The sequence below is a fragment of the Bos javanicus genome, chromosome 3, assembly GCF_032452875.1.
Source record: "Bos javanicus breed banteng chromosome 3, ARS-OSU_banteng_1.0, whole genome shotgun sequence".
Classification (NCBI taxonomy): domain Eukaryota; kingdom Metazoa; phylum Chordata; class Mammalia; order Artiodactyla; family Bovidae; genus Bos; species Bos javanicus.
The window spans coordinates 118533140-118551810 of NC_083870.1; the positions used below are offsets into that span (position 1 = coordinate 118533140).

Consider the following 18671-nt stretch of genomic DNA (forward strand, 5'->3'; position numbering starts at 1 on the left):
CCTGGGAAAAGCTCAGCTGGTGGCCTCTGTGACTGACCAGGTTATCTGACAACACATCCCGGACAGTCTCCAAGCAGCTGTGATGGCCTGTGTGGCCCCACCTCGCCCACGGTGGCCGGGGCTGAGGATGGAGCGTGTCCCACCCCAGTCCCCCCACCCTCACTGCCGAAGGAGCCACACTGCTGTGTATGCAAACACGCGATGGGAAGCCCCTCTGACTCTCTACGGTAACAGAGGTGTGTCTTGCGTTTCTGAGTTCTCGTCTGGTTCAATGGTGTCAAACACTGGCACCTCCAGGTACAGCCTCTGAGAGGGAACCAGCCTGAGCTGTCTGCCTTTCCCTCCCGAGTGTCTGCTTCCCTGATAGCTCAGTTGGTAAAGAATCTGCCTGCAATGCAGGAGACCCCAGTTCAATTCCTGAGTCAGGAAGATCCTCTGGAGAAGGGCTAGGCTACCCACTCCAGCGTTCGTGGGCTTCCCTCGTGGCTCAGCTGGTAAAGAATCTGCCCACAACGTGGGAGACCTGGGTTCGCTCCATGGGTTGGGAAGATCCCCTGGAGAAAAGAAAGGCTACCCACTCCAGTATTCTGGCCTGGAGAATTCTACGGACTGTATAGTCCATGTGGTCGCAAAGAGTCAGACATGACTGAGCGACTTTCACTTCACTGCCTGCCCCAAGTGCACTGACCGCAGGACCTCTGATGACTTAACATTCTACCCCGACCTGGACTTGCAGGCACGCGGAGGGGAAGCCTGGTCCATCTCCCAAAGCTGGACCCCAAAGGGGCTCAACAGGCATCTTCCAGGGCAAATCTTCTCTGCGCCCCCCTCCCCCACGACACTGAGGCCAGGCCCAGGAGCGTGAGCCCATAGAGCTGCCAGTGGGGCCCAGAAGACTCTGAGACTTGGTTCCAGCTGAAGTCGGGGCAACAGTGAGGAGGCTGAGGGTGCCATGCGGATGGATGGCAGTGCCCACTCCCACAGGCCCAGCTCTCATGGAGAAGGAGACCCAATCCCAAGGGTAACATGCACGACCCTCTCCACCCAGGGGACCGTGAGCACTCGAATCCTCGCCACCGAGCAGCCGTGCCCCTGGGAACACCCTGGCAGCAAGTGGCTCTGTCCACTCGAGGCCCCCTGGGACCCCCTCATCTCCCCCGTGCACAGATGGTGAACCCAGGCCCTGGTTCCCTACCCACCGGATCCAGAGCCTGGTCTCCACCAGGTTAAGTCGTGTTCACACATGCCTCCCTGAACGGGGGCAGCTGGGAAGGCCACCTGGGCTGGCAGGTGTCACAGGTCACGTGTAAAGACAGGGCTGGCTCCCCCACCCCACCCCACCCCACCACATCCATGCCCCTGCCTGGGCGCCCTCCCTGCTGTTAGCCTGCCCCTGGCTGCACAGAGCCTCCCCTCCGGCCCTCCTTTAAACAGGCCCGTCCCAGCACGGTCGGCAGGTAAACCCTCCAGAGCGTGTGGGAAGCCAGGACATCTTTTGGGGGCAATAGAAATTATATGTGATCTCTCCAACTTTTCACCCATCTTCAGCTCAACAGTGTTTGGACTACTTTTTCACTCTACTTCAAGGTATCTGGTCTAAGAAAGTAAATATGAATGCATAATCACCACGGTATCATTTGCATCCACACAGTGGAATATCATTAAAGGCTCCAGAGTGTTGTGACTAATATCGAGTGAAAAAGGAATCGAGTGTACACAGGGTACGTGCCAGACCCGCACAGAAAGGACTGGAAGGAAATACACTCAGAGGCTAACGGCATTCCTCTGGACAGGGTCAGAAGGGCCCTTCTCTTGTCTGCTCGCCCTGCCAGGTACAGCTCCGATGAGGGACGAGGCACACGCGGCGTGACGTGGCCATGCCCCTGACCCGTCACGTGAGCGTCCAAGGGCCGCCACTGGCCGCGCCCTCACCGCCGTCCCTCCTGGCCTCCCGTTACAGGCCAGAGGAGCCGCGTCTGGGACGCAGTGGCCCTCTCCTCCCAGGACCCCAGGAGAGGGGACCCCACCCTGCCCAGAGCGCCTTATTTTCCCGTCTTCTGGAAAGCCAGCTCTGCTCAGAGCATTTCCCCGCCCCAGCCCCCCGGGGCTGTGCTGCACCGGAAACCCACCCCCATCTCCGTGCCGCCTGCGCCCATCCGCCCAACTTCCCCTGGCCCAGGGGCCCTGCCACCCGCCTTTCCTGCTTCCCGCACGGCGCCCTCTCCCGGTGATGCTGCCCAGCTCCCAGCAGGCGCCGCAGGCCGTGTGCTCCCAGCCCCAGTGTGGCGCCCTGGTCTCTGGAGTCAGAGAGGAAGCTGCTGGGAGGCGAGGACGCAGCTCATCATTGCAGCGCCCAGCCTGGTCCTGACCTCACAGGCGGAGGGCGCGAAGGCCAGAGCCAGGACCAGGACAGAAGTGGCTGGGTCTGACGGGTGGAGCCGCTGCCCCCCGAAGAGACTAGGCCTCGGTGGGGGAGGGGGGGGGGGCGCACGCGCCCTGCCTCTCGCAAGGCCCGAGTCTGCACGGAACCCGCGGTGAGGGGGGCCTGGTCTCTCTACCAGAACCACCGGGCCCCAGGCCCGTGGCCTCAGACCCGGCTCCAGGCAGGCTTCACCCTGGCCGCAGGGCAGGGCTGAGGGCGCTCAGCTCACCCCAGACCCCGTGCTCAGAACTAAGGGTGCGGGCGGCGGGGGTGGGGGTGGGGTTAGGGGAACCGGCCCCTCCCACGGCGCCCAGGAGCCCCTCCTTCCTGGGGGGCGGCCCCGAGAGCCGCGGGTCTCCATCAAACCCTGTCCTTGGTGCACACGGGCCCTCCCGCCTGTTTCCAGGCCACCTGGGCAACCCCTCTGTGCTGTGATTCCAGGAACGGGGCCGCGCGCCCTGTGCACGAGGGGTGCGCCCTCCGGAGGCGGGGTGCCCCTCGAGAGCGGGGCGTGCCCTTCTGACCGCACAGCCCCAGGAAGTGGGCTGTGTCCTCGGGACCACCAGGAAGGGCCTCGGCCTGGGGCCCGGTGGTTCTGGTAGAGAGTGTGGGTGTGCTTCCGCGCGCTGGCCACTAGGTGGGGGCCGAGAGCAGCGCGTGGACCCGGGCGAGGAGACTTCCAAGCTCCCGCCTCCTTCCCAGGAAGACTCTGCCGTTTAATGGGCAGGGGCAGGTAAGAGATCTGGGCTCACCACCCACAGGGCGGGAGCTGTTAAACAGCTCCAGAGAACCCTCCACTTAGAATCCCTGATCATCTCCCGGGATGTCCAGGGGCCTGACTGCTCTCAGCTGCCCTGCGGGTCCAGGCTGGGGGCTGGACATGCTGCCCAGGAACAGGGCTCTGAGCGCCTCTGGGGGCCACCTGGGGCCCTCGGACTTAGTCCTGGGAGCTGGCACCGCCCTCGGGACTCGATGGCGGGGGAGATGGATGCGGAGAGATGCAGGTTTCCCTGCTAAAGGGAGAGCGTGCAGGCTGGCCTCTCTGAGACAGGCAGGTAGGCGGTGGGGTTTACACTCAAAGTACCTGTGACATCCAAGGGACGCTTTTTCAGAGCCGTGACCACTGGCCCATCTTTCCTGCGTAGCAGGGGGCTGCTCCGTCTCTCAGCCACTTTCTGCTTTAGCCTGGAGCGTAATTTCAGGTTGGGTTCAGAAGCTGCAGGAAAAGGAGACGTCATTACCGGCAGGCAGACACAACTGGGGTCAAGGTGACTGGGGGTGCTTTACCACGACTTCTACATTACACACGTCCTCACTCACCGGCAAATCAAAAATTCCCCCACGAGTGACGGCCCAGGCCGGCTGCCCACTCGGATCCCAGCCGCTGAGAGGTGCTAAGGCCAACCCACCTGATGAGAGGGTTAGCCACCTGCCTGCAGGTGAGGCCCGTTCCCCTCCGTGTTGCCTGACCCCCCAGCACAGGTGCTCCGGTTGCTTTTGGTAACAGCCTTGCTTGTGCGAATGGAGCCCTTTGCACACCTGCAGTGCTCTGGCCTCTGCACCCGGAGCCCAGACCACACCCTGGACCAATCCAGTCCCACGTTAGCGTGGCTGCCTTGGGAAGGGGGCATCCTCACTCAGCGGGGCCCTCCCTGTGGCCTCTGGACACCTGAGTCTTAGCCCCACAGGCCGGCAGCTTGGGAGCCCGCGGCGGCGGTGAGCTCACCACCAGACTTCTGCCTTCGGAGGCTTTATGAGCTCATTCAAGCTTCCGTTACTTGTGGATCTGCTAACTGGCGAGTTTCTTTTACCTCTTGTTTTTGTTTGTAATCAGCAGCCCTGCTGGTTTTAATCTTTCTGGAACAGGAAGTTTGCAGCTCTCTAGAGCAACAAGCAACAGGATCAGAATTCCCCTCAGAGTTGGAAGTAAGCTGGCTGGGGTTATAAGAATGAGGCTGTGCGTGCATCTCACGGCCACTGCGACTCCATCCTCTGGGGAGCCTGGGGGCAGGGTCGGGGGTCCTGGCAGTGGGGTGACCCTGGGGGGCGCTGGGAGGTAAAGGCGGGTCCTGTGAGGAGGGAGGAACAGCCCGCCTGAAGGGTACTTCCCAGAGAAATGAGGTGTGAGGTGCGAGCAAGGTGGCAGCCTCGCCAGATGCGCAGCCTGCTCCGGAGACCCCGATCCCAGGGGAGACACTCTCTGCTCTGCAGAGTTTGTCTGGACGGCCAGGTTCCCCAGCAGGACGTTTGTGTCCAAAGAGGAAAAGGACCCAGTAACGGAACAGCCATCCCTGCCGGCGAGAGGACCCGTTTCTGTGTTTTTTAATATTTAATACTGTTTTCACATTTTTGAGAACTGGAGCTTCACGTTTCACTTATTTCTATTTCTACGCTGAGCTTCTTACTTTATCATTATTTGAAAAGAAAAAAAAAGCCCAGCTCCACCCGCTAGATTAACAGGCACAACCCCTCTCCCCGTAAGATGTCAGCTGAGCCTGCACGAGGTTGCTACAGCCACGTGTCCGTCCTGGGGAGGAATCTGCCCGAGACCCAGGGAGGACAGCACGGCCCTGGAGTGGGGGAGCGCGTGGCCCCCGCCCCAGTGTAGTGGGGCCCTGTCGGCGGCACCGAGGTTTGTCTGTGAGCAACACTGCCTGGTCCTGACGGGGGCGTCCCAGAAGGTCTCAGAGCTTCGGGGCCCAAGGGTCAGCCTTGTGAGCAGGGTCAGGCTCTGGTCATTTGCAGGCTAAGACAAGGGCCTGAGAGCCCTGAAGGAAGGTGACTCTGGACCTAGCCACACTATCCATCACTTGGGGGCCAGGATAAAGGCATCTGCCAGCAGGCAAGGACTCCAGAGAGTCACATTCCACACACAGTTTCTCAGAAACCTCGGAGGAGCTGGACAACCACGACGGAGGAGGAGATGAGACACGGGAGCAGGTGGAGTCCAGGGAAGAGGCCGGGCCTCCCCGGGAGGCCGTGAACGGCAGTCAGGGCCCAGAGCAGAGTCTCTGGACCGCCTGCCCTGGAGGACAGCCTCCTCCGTCTGCCAAATCGTGGGGCTGAATTAAAAGCAGGGACAAGCAGACACCTGGAGCCGAGCTGATATTTTATAATAACTACAAATGGAATACAACTTTAAAAAATTGTCCACTTGAAAGCTATATAATGTTGTACATCAACTATCCTTCAATTTAAAAAACATAGGCAGACAGAAAACTCAGCAAATGAAACAAACCATCAACTTCAGGATAAAGGGCACTCACACACCAACAGGAATGCAGCCAAGGTCTTGGGCGGTTTGTGTGTCCTTTCTGTGCACTGTCCTCATGATTCAGGGCCGGGTGGGTGGGGCCAGCTGCTCCCGGAGGCAGCCTTGTGGGGCTCTGTGACTTATGGACATTTACTTACTCTGATAACAATAAAAAGAGAACTCTAGAAAGACAAGGGCTTCCCTGGTGGCTCAGCTGGTAAAGGATCCGCCTGCAATGCGGGAGACCTGGGTTTGATCCCTGGGTTGGGAAGATCCCCTGGAGAAGGGTAAGGCTACCCACTCCAGTGTTCTGGCCTGGAGAATTCCATGGACTGTATAGTCTCTGGGGTTGCAAAGATTCGGACATGACTGAGCGACTTTTCTTCTTTTCTAGAAAGACAGAGGACAGGCTGGAATACAATTTTTGGTAGCACACGTGACAGACGCAGGATGGATATTAGCGCGTAAAGCAACGAGAAAAAAAAGCCGGCCGAGAGAAAAGCGTATGGGGGAGCTGCCACTGAACACCGGCATTAGGGACCGGCCCTGCTGGTGTGGCGGCAGATGCTGGGCACAGGGCGCACGAGGAAGGCACAGCCTGGCCAGTATGCACGCTGCCAGGCACAGGGGCACGGGCCACGCTGGGCCCCAGGAGAGGCCCAGCGGCTCCGCGACGCGCGCTCAGCTTTCTCCCGAGCAGGACGATGGGCCGTGACAGACATGTACATCCCTGACGGGGACGGAACTGCTCTTTGAAAAGGCAGAGAGGTCACGGCTTCGGCACCCATCAGGCTGGCGGGGGTGACCCGGGGAGGCATCGCGTGAGTGAAGGGGGACGAGGGCCTCTCACGAGTGGCGGGTACAGCGCAGCAAGCTGGGCTTTGTCGGCTCTGCACACGCTTTCTAACTCAGGAGTCGATCCTGCAGAAAGAGTGACTGTAGGCCCCCATATCTGAGGGCAGAACTAAAAGCTAGAGAACAGTTACCACTACTACAATATTTGTAAATTGAGATAATATAGGAAAGGTGTTGACCTTATGCGTTGAAATGGAGTGGTACCTCAGATATAACAGTAACTGAAAAGTGAAGCTACAGCGAAAGTGCAAAGCAGGTGTTTTCTTGACAAAGAGACAGTCCACGGGCATCACTCGCGCACAGACACACATAACCCCCACACGCCGGCATAGACCACGTCTGCGCTGTAGGCACCAAACCAGACACAGGAGCTGCTTCCAGAGGTCACACACAGGATGCATACATCTGACTTATGTTTTAACTTGTCGGAATTCAGACTCAAGTTGAAGAAAGTAGGGAAAACCGCTAGACCATTCAGGTATGACCTAATTCAAATCCCTTACGATTATACAGTGGAAGTGACAAATAAATTCAAGGGATTAGATCTGATAGACAGAGTGCCTGAAGAACTATGGATGGAGGTTTGTGAGATTGTACAGGAGGCAGTGATCAAGATCATCCCAAGAAAAACATGCAAAAAGACAAAATGGTTGTCAGAGGAGGCCTTACAAATAGCGGAGAAAAGAAGACGCAAAAGGCAAAGGAGAAAAGGAAAGATATACCCATTAAATGCAGAGTTCCAAAGAATAGCGAGGAGAGATAAGAAAGCCTTCCTCAGTGATCAATGCAAAGAAATAGAGGAAAACAATATAATGAGAAAGACTAGAGATCTCTTCAAGAAAATCAGAGATACCAAGGGAACACTTCGCAAAGATGGGCTCAATAAAGGACAGAAATGGTAGGGACCTAACGGAAGCAGAAGATATTAAGAAGAGGTGGCAAGAACACAGAGAAGAAATACACAAAAAAGATCTTCACGACCAAGATAATCACAATGGTGTGATCACTCACCTAGAGCCAGACATCCTGGAATGTGAAGTCAAGTGGGCCTTAGAAAGCACCACTACAAACAAAGCTAGTGGAGGTGATGGCATTCCAGTTGAGCTATTTCAAATCCTGAAAGATGATGCTGTGAAAGTGCTGCACTCACTATGCCAGCAAATTTGAAAAACTCAGCAGTGGCCACAGGACTGGAAAAGGTCAGTTTTCATTCCATACCCAAAGAAAGGCAATGCCAAAGAATGTTCAAACTACCACACAATTGCACTCATCTCACACGCTAGTAAAGTAATGCTCAAAATTCTCCAAGCCAGGCTTCAGCAATATGTGAACGGTGAACTTCCAGATGTTCAAGCTGGATTTAGAAAAGGTAGAGGAACCAGAGATCAAATTGCCAATATCTGCTGGATCATCAAAAAAGCAAGAGAGTGGGTACTCTTTCTGCCCCCTTCTGATGCCTATGCCAGAAGCTTTCTCTATCTCCTTTATACTTTAATAAAACTTTATTACACAAAAGCTCTGAGCAATCAAGCCTCGTCTCTGGCCCCGGATTGAATTCTTCTCCTCCAGGGGCCAAGAATCCCGGTGTCTTCGTGTGATTCAACAACAACCTTTCAATTCTACATACACCATTCTGGAGCTTGCCTTTCATTATTGTTGTTCTGGCTATACCTCATAGCACTGTGGGATCTTAGTTCTCTGGACCAGAGATTGAACCATGTCCTCTGCATTGGAAGCACAGATTCTTAACCACTGGACCATCAGGAAGTCCGTGATTATCTATTTTATTTAGAGTAGTGTGTATCTGTCAATCCTGAACTCCTAATTTATCCCCCTGCCCCTGCTAACCCCTTTGGTAACCATCAGCCTGTTTTCAGTATCTGAGCCTATTTTTGTTCTGTAAGTAAGTTCATTTGTACCATTATTTTAGATTTTGCATACAAGTGACATCAAACATTTGACTTAATATGACATCATATGTCTGACTTAATATAATAATCTCTAGGTCCATGTTGTTGCAAGTAACATTATTTCATTTGTTTTATGGCTAACAAAATACTCATTTTTATATATAATTAGAGACTTTTTAAATGATAAAATATATTTTAGTAATGTATACTATTTTCAATAATAAAAGTATATTTTATTAGAGAACAGTGTAAAGCAATATACATCATCTTTGTCATAGGTCTTATTTATTGTGCCTGAGCATAGTGCTTTCTGAATCTTAAGAGCAATGAATTGAACCCTCCACCCCCATTATCTGGTATGGTCAGTAGACCAAGTAAAAGATGTGAAGTTATTTGAGAATAAAACATTATTTTTCACTTTCAAAAAGTGACTGCAATTTGTGTAAGGTACTAAGTGTTAAAGGGATCTGGCACATTAAAACAATCTAACAAAAACAAAACAATTCCAGTCCTAAATATTTTGTATGAATGCTTCTGGACGCTTCAGAGGTGCTGCAGAAACCAACATAGTCCAAGAGTTATTTTTTCCTCTACTTTTGGGTCATCACTAGTTACCTTGAGCTATTTTTCAAATAGTCTCTTAGGGCTTAAATATAGGAAAAAAGAGCTTGTTCTTTATATTTAGAATAAAATATATATGGAATTTAGAAAGATGGTAACAATAACCCTGTGTACAAGACAGCAAAAGAGACACTGAAGTATAGAACAGTCTTATGGACTCTGTTGGAGAGGGAGAGGGTGGGAAGATTTGGGAGAATGGCATTGAAACACGTATAATATCATGTATGAAACGAGTTGCCAGTCCAGGTTCGATGCACGATACTGGATGCTTGGGGCTGGTGCACTGGGACGACCCAGAGGATGGTATGGGGAGGGAGGAGGGAGGAGGGTTCAGGATGGGGAACACATGTATACCTGTGGCGAATCCATTTCTATATTTGGCAAAACTAATACAATATTGTAAAGTTTAAAAATAAAATAAAAAAAAAAAAGAATAAAATGCCCAATGACAATTCTAAAATCACAAACATTCTGATTGGCAGATTCAAATACTTCAATATTTGAATGACCTGTAGCATATATATGTAAATGCTATGCTATGCTAAGTCACTTCGGTCGTGTCCAAAAAAAAAAAAAAAGCAAGAGAGTTCCAGACAAACATCTACTTCTGCTTTACTTACTATGCCAAAGACTTTGAATGTGTGGATCACAACAAACTGTGGAAAATTCTTCAAGAGATGGGAATACCAGACCACCTGACCTGCCTCCTGAGAAATCTGCATGCAGGTCAGGAAGCAACAGTTAGAACTGGACATGGAACAACAGACTGGTTCCAAATTGGGAAAAGGAGTACGTCAAGGCTGTATATTGTCACCCTGCTTATTTAACTTCTATGCAGAGTACATCATGAGAAACGCTGGACTAGAAGAAACACAAGCTGGAATCAACACTGCCAGGAGAAATATCAATATCCTCAGATATGCAGATAACACCACCCTTATGGCAGAAAGTAAAAAAGAACTAAAGAGCTTCTTGATGAAAGTGAAAGAGGAGAGTGAAAAAGTTGGCTTAAAATTCAACATTCAGAAAACTCAGATCATGGCATCAGGTCCCATCACTTCATGGGAAATAGATGGGGAAACAGTGTAAACAGTGAGAGATGTTATTTTCTTGGGCTCCAAAATCACTGCAGATGGTGACTGCAGCCATGAAATTAAAAGATGCTTGGTCCTTGGGAGAAAAGTTATGACCAACCTAGATAGCATATTAAAAAGCAGAGACATTACTTTGCCACCAAAGGTCCATCTAGTCAAGGCTATGGTTTTTCCAGTGGTCATGTATGGATGTGAGAATTGAACTATAAAGAAAGCTGAGTGCCAAAGAATTGATGCTTTTGAACTGTGGTGTTGGAGAAGACTCTTGAGAGTCCCTTGGACTGCAAGGAGATCCAACCAGTCCATCCGAAAGGAAATCAACCCTGAATAGTCATTGGAAGGACTGATGCTGACGCTGAAGCTCCAATACTTTGGCCACCTGATGCGAAGAACCGACTGTGGAAAAAGACCCTGATGCTGGGAAAGATTGATGGCAGGAGGAGAAGGGGACGACAGAGCATAAGATAGTTGGATGGCATCACTGACTCAATGAACATGAGTTTGAGTAAGCTCCGGGATTTGGTGATGGACAGGGAGGCCTGGTGTGCTGCAGTCCATGGGGTTGCAAAGAGTCAGACACGACTGAGCGACTGAACTGAACTAATGCCTTCCTTTTGTGATTTTTTAATTAAAAAAAAAAAAAAAAGGCACTCTCCATGGTGTTTACGACTGGCGTTTGCACCAATCGTTTCGATAGCGTATTTCAGGCGGCCGCCAAGCTCAGGTGCGAACAGGGCACATCTGGTCAAGATAAGTCCAGGTCTCACTGGGCATTTCTCATGTGAAGAGGAGTCCAGGTTTGATGGACATCAACGTGTGAAGTGAGGTCCTTTTCCACATAGACACTGCCTAGTATTAATACTTAACCACACGCGTCATCTCTGGAATTTTCTTTGGTAAAGCACAACAAAGCCTTTATGAAAACCCTCTGAACATATTCACACCCACTTTGCAACAAGCACAAAGTTGAGGGAAGACAGTAGTACACAAAAGCCCCCTGAGGGCTGGAAGCTTGGGCCGGCACGGCTGGAACTGCGGGTCAACCCCTTTCACCCCGCCCAGAAAGCTAAATGCCTTATCCCGTGCCAGGGCCGCAGGGCCTCTACCCCGACCGCCCCCCCAGCCCTGCCCAGAGCCACATGAAGCACACCCAGGCATAGTGGTGTGCAGTGCGGGCCATGCCCACAGCTGCCCAGGCTAGCAGGCTGCCCCCGGTCCACAAACCACACCAGAACCAGATGGACCACGAGGTGACCCGCCCTTCCCAGACTGCAGAGAGGCGTGCCATGTGCGTCCCTGGTAACCTCGAGCCACGCTACTCACAGCTAAGATGAGTAGGAACGGGACGACTGCAGGGCGAGCTGTGCACACTCACCGACGTGTCACGGGGCCTCAGTGATCGGATACCCCGGCTCTCCGCTGGACACCGCCCACCATCTCAGCCCAGGCAGGCCCTCCCTGGTGGCGGGGGCTGCGGAGGGGGACCCTGAGGCCCAGAGGCAGCCATCAGGCCAGGGCTTCTGAGCAAACCTGACGGGGGGCCTTGGTCCTCTCTGTTCTTTTGGGGTAAAAAGCCAGCCCTGCCCTCCACGGGCCAGGCCCCCTGCCCAGGGGCCCTACAGGTTCACCCTGGGCCTGGACTCTGCAGCTCCCCTCCTCCTTCAGGACTGGAGCATGTGGTCATTGGTGGCCTGTCGCCTGCCTGCCGCAAAGCTCAGGGCCGGGCACCTGGGGAGCACCCGACCAGTGTGCTCCGTAACCACTGTGGAGACGCGCGGGGAGCCAGCCGTTGCTCAGGCTCGGGGCCCTGCCTGGGATTGAGCACACGTCCTCCTGACTAAGTGCCAGGAACCCCGGGGTCTGCAGCTTTCTGTCCTGTGACCTAGCAAGGCCTGAGCATGAGCGTCCGCCCGGGGGACAACAGCCCTGAGTCCGTAACAGACACACAGCTCCCGCAGACACTGACTCTGACCCCAGGGCCCAGAGAGGACCCCCTGGGGGCAGCTGTCACTGACACAGTGTCCTGAGGCTCACTCGCCCCAAGCTGCCTGTAAAGACGGAGGGAAGGTGGGTCACCGTGGGATTAGCTGAGCAGGTGTGTCAGCTGCTCAGTCGTTCCCGACTCTTCATGGCCCCATGGACTGCAGCCCGCCAGGCTCCGCCATCCATGGGATTCTCCAGGCAAGAATACTAGAGTGGGTTGCCAAGCCGTCCTCCAGGGGGTCTTCCCGGCCCAGGGATCAAACCCAAGTCTCCTGCAGTGCAGGCGGATTATTTACTGTCTGAGCCACCACGGAGCTGAATGCATAGAAAGATGTAAATTATTTAGAATTGGCAGCCACATGTGTTTGAAAATAGGTGCTTCGAGAATGACGCAGGATACTGTGCTGCACTTTGTCCCCTAAGGGCTTTAAACTCTGCCCTGGAACCTTGGCCTTATTACTATTACTAATGTGCCAGGGTTGCCGTTTTAGAAGACAGTGCAAGCGCATCTCTACTGAGCTCCTCCGCAGTCCACGCAGCGTGGGGCGGTGCCTCTTTCCTGTCCTGGGGACGCGGGGCTGGGGGCGGCGCTGCTGATTATCACGCAGCTCAGGGCCACACGGAAGGTGGCTCTTCTCGGTGGCCAGGAGCTCTGTCCTTCATGTCCTCCCCCACCCATGGCTCCAGGGGCTGTGGGCACCACTCACCACACCCAGGGTGGGCACAAGTGCTGTGCGCTCAGCATACCCACTTTGGAGATGAGAAACTGAGGTCAGGAGAGCCTAGGGAATCTGTCGTGGAGCCCAGGGCTGCAAAGCAGGCGGGAGACACCCGCTGAGCTGCAGAACCACCAGCCACTCGCTCAGAGCCAGCCCCCCAGCTCCCTGGGTTCCACTCCCACCAGGCCCAGGCCTCCTGGGGCAGGCGCCTGGGGTCTCTCCTCGCACAGGGCCCCGTTTGACTGATGGCGGTGTGGCTGATCGCAGCGCCAGCTCCAGGACGGGGCGTGGAGGGCAGGCCTGGGGGTGGCTGGCCCGGATCCCGACAGACACCTCTTTCTGCGGAGCCTGCAGGCTCTCTAGGTAAGAGGCACGGCCCTTCTCGGCACACGACGGGGGACAACCACACACTCAAACTGGAGGGCAGAGGGCAGACGCCACACTCACACATTCACCAATAAACTGTTGCCAGCCCACGCGGAACCCCAGCCACGCGTGCAGACGTCTCTCTGACCGGGCAAGGCTCTGTGGACCCCGCTGCCCACCAGGGTCCAGCTCTGGGACAGGGCCCCTCCTTCCTGCACCCAGGATGCGGGTCAAGTCCCCTGGTGCTGAGTGGAAGCGCCCCCTTCGCGTCCGGCTCCTGTTTGGGGCTGGTGACCCCACATCCTCTCTGGGGCGCACTGCTTACAGGGGGCCCCCTGTCCTTAGGATGGGATGGCAGGGGCCCCCAGCCCTGCTCCCTGTACCCCGCCACTTGGGCGGAGAAGATGTTCCAAAGCTTCTCTGTCTGGAACTGACCAAAATCCTTTGAATGAAGACAAATTCATGTTTGTGGAAAAGCAGCTGCTGCACAACCCCCCTCCATGAAGCACGGCATTCCCCTCGAGGGCCGGACTCCACCTGCCGCCTCCAAGAGCAGAGCCCTGCCCTCCACAACCAGGAGGGTGGCCAGGCTTCCCGGGGCACAGCTTCGGGGAGAGGCTCGCTTCGCTGGCCCCTGCCCTCCTGAGCGCCCAGTGCAAGACCCAGGGATGCTTCGATTCTTCTTAAAAGCCACTGCCCGCTTACAGAGTCACTGCTGGACAGAGTCCAGGGGTCCTGTGCACCTCGCTTGTGTCTAAACATCCTTCTTCTGGCTTGTGACAGAGAGGCCAATGTCACCCTGAGGACCCCCTGGTGGGCCACCAACCCCCCACCCCCGCAGCGGCTTCACACCCACCTGTCTTTCTGAGGGGGAAGTCGTCTTTGGCGTCATACATGCCCAGGACTGGGTGGTTGTAGGAGGCTGACGCCCCGCTCTGGGGCGGGGAGCTCTGGTCCAGCGAGCTGTGCTGCGTCTTCCTGGAGAGAAAGGGGGGGACAGAGGCTGAGTGACCCTCGGGGACCCGGAGCCACGGTCGTACAGGGAGAGCACCCCTGGGCGCCCATGAGGGTGGTTCTCCCTTTGACGCGTGGGCCCGGCTCGACAGCCGGCCTGCTGGGCAGCCTGGCTTCCTCCCAGGGCAGGACTGAAACGATGATACAAGGCCGCCTGTGAGCCTGTGAACCCGGCCGCCTGCAGTCTCCCCTGGGCCTGTGGGGCTGAGGACAGGCGGCCTGTGGGGCTGTACGCTTGGTCCAATCCCTGGGCTCTGCCCAGCCCCCTCGCTCTTGGGGTCTCCTGGCCTGGCAGGCCTCAGGCTGAGGGGGGTGTTACCCCCGGCCACCGAGGGGCCCATCCTCAGGACGCAGAGGGAGATGGGGGGCTCCAGGTGCAAGGAGCACAGCTGTTGTTGGAGGCGGCGGAGACCTGGCCGGGGCCCGTAGGGACAGTGCTGGCGGCCTCTGGGTCCTGGAGGGCAGGGGCCACGTGGGGACTGTCCCCCTCTCGGGGACGGTCTCCCCGGCCATCTCCCCTCCCCGGGGAGGCGGGGGTCGGCGGCACCCTGGGCCCCGGGAGCTGATCCTGGGAAATTTGCTTCCTTTGTGAGTTGGCGGACACAGCCCCAAACGGAATGATGGGCAGGGCGCTGCCACAGGCGGCGCAAGGTGGGCTCAGGCCTCAGGAGGGGGTGCTGGTCGCGCTGGCGACGACCGTCTGCAAACGTGCTGCGTCTCGCTGGCAACACTGAAGGTGTAATGAATTCCAAGAGTCTGTACACGGTGTAATCTCTTAATGACTTGAAACAAATTAGCCAACTTACTTATTTGGAATTTGTTAGACTATTTATTTGCATACACAGCACTCCACGTCCCCACGCACCTGGTGTTGTTTGAATTGAGAACGTGAGCACTTAAACGCTTACAGGTGGATGTTTAAATATTTGAGAGTGCAAACGGGTGCAAAGAACACGGTGGTCACGGAGCTGGATCCGAGGATGCCTGCAGGCAGGCCACAGTGGGTGCTCAGATCCCTGGGACAGGCCTGCTGCCCGCTTGCAGCCCCACCGCCCCCAGGACGCATGTTGGGGGCCAGGGCTGCAGGCTCAGGGCTGGACCGGCCACGCTCATGCCGGCTGTGCCCTCACCGCATCAGACTGCCAGGCCTCACTCAGGGGTCCGGCCTGGCACGACCCCACGGAAGGTCTGAGGGCATCTCTCTACCCGACTTCTCCAGGCCAGAGCCTGCAGGGAGTGCGGCCTCGGTGGCCCCAAACTGCGCCGTCACTGCCGGGGTCTAAGCTGGGAGAGAGTTCACTTTCTCCTTTGTGAGAAACATGGAAACGCCGGTGTGTGTGTTACGTAATCTTAAAACATGGATAATCACGATTAATGATAATCACTGCTGTCATTAGACTCTGATGGTGGACTTTGCAGTTAAGCCAGAAGTACATTCAGTGTAACATCTAGCAGACTTTCTCCTGTCTTGATCTCGAGACACTGTCAGTATTCAAACCCTCCCTCCCGTCTGGCCCTGACCTGGAGGAGCACAGGCAGGGTCTGGCCCCTGAGCCACTGTTCCGTGCCGTCTGAGAGGGCACTTGGGCCCGGGGCAGCGGCCAGGCTGACCCAGCGGAGCCGGACCCCGCTGGTGCCCGCGAGGATGGAGCCAGACTTCACAGCAGCCAGGCTTCCCCAGGCCTCCAAACACCATGCAAAACGGAGAAAAACCAGCTCATCGCTAGAGGCCGAGGTCTCCCAGGGAGCAGTGGCCACCGGCCCTCCTGTGGGACCCGGCCCTCGTCACAGAGCCCAGGGCTCACACGCACCTCAGCGGGCGACGGCCGGGGGTGTGAGCGAGGGCAAGGCCTGTCCTCGTCTGCAGGGGCATGTGCACGCTCACCCCACGCTCACATGCAATCAGTGCACAGGCACACACTCACACACACACAGACACACACACACACACTACACACACAGACATACACACCACACACACACACTATACACACAGATACACCTCACACACATACCACACGCACACACAGACACACCACACAGACACACAAAGACACACACACACAGACATACACTCCACACACACACTATACACAAAGATACACCTCACACACATACCACACACACACACACACAAACTACACACACAGACACACAGACACACAAGAGACACATACAGACACAGATACCACACACACAGACATACACACCACACACACTATACACACAGATACACCTCATACACATACTACACACACACACAGACACACACACCACACAGACACACACAGACCACACACACACACCCCTTATACCCGGAGGCGGAACGTGAGGAGCTGCTCTTCTAACTCAGCTCCAACCAGAATCACCGTCCAGGTGTTCGACCTGACCTTCCAGCCGGGAGGAAGAGCCTGGGGTAGCTCTGCTGTGATCCTGGCTGATGGAAGGGGCACCGAGTCTTAAAGACCATCAGTCCTCAGTGAAGAAGATGGAAGACAAACACGCCTGCCTTTTCTTTCTAAACACTGCTCTGACCATGATACGGAATGAAGCCGAACACAAACTCAGCCATTTACCAAGTGATTTAGTAGATTTAGCCATTTAACTAAATTCTACCAACAACTGGCCTTTCCCATGACCTCAGATTGATGCAGGTGAATGACATTTGTAATTGCTCACACTAGCACTGTCCAACAGGAGTAATACAGGCTGTGTGTGCGATTTAAAATTCTCTCTTGGCCACGTGAGCAGGAACAAAAAGAAAGCAGTGAAATTAGGTTCAGTGTTCTTAACCCAATACACCCCAATCCTATCATTGCAACTAAAAAGTGTCAAGGACATAGTTCTCATTTTTTTCACATCCGGCATGTCTGATGTTCACAGCTTGTCTCCATCTGAACAGTCCATTTCGATGCCCTGGAGCCCACGTGGCTGGCGGCTACTGCGATGGGCAGCACATCTCCTCTGGTAAGCCTAATGCTGGGGGTTCTGACCCAGGTACACCATAGAACCACGCCACTAAGGACAGAAAACAGTCACCTCCACGGGAAGGCCCTCTGCCCCCGCCCCGGTCACGGCCACCTGGCTTCTTGTCCCTACAGACTGGTTGTGCCGACTCTAGGACCACATGCAAACGGCATCTCAAGGCACAGACTCTGCATCTTCTCTGAAGCCTAATGTTTCTAGGTGTGGGCAGGCTGCCCTGGGCCTTGCTGAGCAGATGAGAAAGCAGGTGCCCGTGTTGCCATCACCTGCTGGCAGACACTCAGCTACTTCCATGCTTTGGAGACAATGAGCAGAACTGCTGTGACCATCAGAACACAAGTCACTGCCCGGATGGAAGACCCCACCTGTTCTTAGGGAAACACCTAGGAGAATGGGTCATGGGTCACGGAGTGGGCGTATGGGCAAGAATACTGGAGTGGGTTGCCATTTCCTCCTCCACGGGAATCTTCCTGACCCAGGGATCGAACCTTTGTCTCTTGCATCTCCTGGCAGGTGGATTCTTTACGGTTGAGCCATCCGGAAAGCCGGCAATCGGTTTGTTCAATTTCAGCTGTCCCTGTGTGTGAGGGGACATCTTGCTGTGCACTGCATTTCTGGGGTGACTAATGATCTTCGTGAAATTACTGACCATTTGCTTCTTATTTTGTGAGGTAATCAGTTCAGTCACTCAGTCGTGTCCAACTCTTTGCGACCCCATGGATTGAAGCACGCCAGGCTTCCCTGTCCATCACCAACTCCTGGAGCTTGCTCCAACTCACTGTGAGGTATTGGCTCATGTCTTTTGCCTATATTTTTTCAGTAGGTGCCTGTCTTTTTGTTATTGAGTTGTGAAGTGAAGTGTTACTCGCTCAGTTGTGTCTGATTCTTTGTGCTCCCAAGGACTGTAGCCTGCCATGCTCCTCTGTCCATGGAATTTTCCAGGCAAGAATACTAGAATGGGTTGCCATTCCCTTCAGGGGATCTTCCCAACCCAGGGATCAAACCTGGGTCTCCTGCTTTGCAGGCAGATTCTTTACCATCTGAGCCACCAGGGAAGCTCTTTGAGTTGTAGGACTTCTTTATATATTTTGGATCAAGGGCTCAGTTGCTCACATTCATTGTGAATATTTTGTTTCTGTCTGTGCCTTGCCTTTTTATTTTCTTAAGGGTGCCTTTCAAAGGATGAAAGTATTAAGTTTTGATTAAGTTTACATTTTTGGTTTATAGTTGATGATTTTGGTGTTCAAAGATCTCCTTGCTTACCTCTTCACCAACGTCATGAAAACTTTCTCCTACATTTTATTCTGGAAGTTTTAACAATGCAGCTTTTATGTTCAGGTCCATGACACCTGAGCTGACCATCAGGGGTGGAGTGAAGCTGGAGCCCAGGTGAGGTCTTTCTCTATAAAGATGGGTTTTCCCATCTTGCCATCATGCAGCAAATGAACA

The 18671-nt window shown here is 54.5% G+C and overlaps 1 protein-coding gene across 8 annotated transcripts in view; it reads right to left on the reverse strand.

Annotated features, from left to right (window-relative positions):
* HDAC4 (histone deacetylase 4) overlaps positions 1–18671 on the reverse strand; it is a 292464-nt gene that overhangs the window by 63158 nt on the left and 210635 nt on the right. For all 8 annotated transcript variants that reach the window (XM_061412829.1, XM_061412826.1, XM_061412832.1 and 5 more), the window contains 2 exons: positions 14080–14201; positions 3507–3638 (listed from right to left, as the gene is read on the reverse strand). In XM_061412829.1, coding sequence (XP_061268813.1) covers positions 3507–3638; positions 14080–14201 — 254 coding nt within the window. The remainder of the gene's footprint in view (positions 1–3506; positions 3639–14079; positions 14202–18671) is intronic.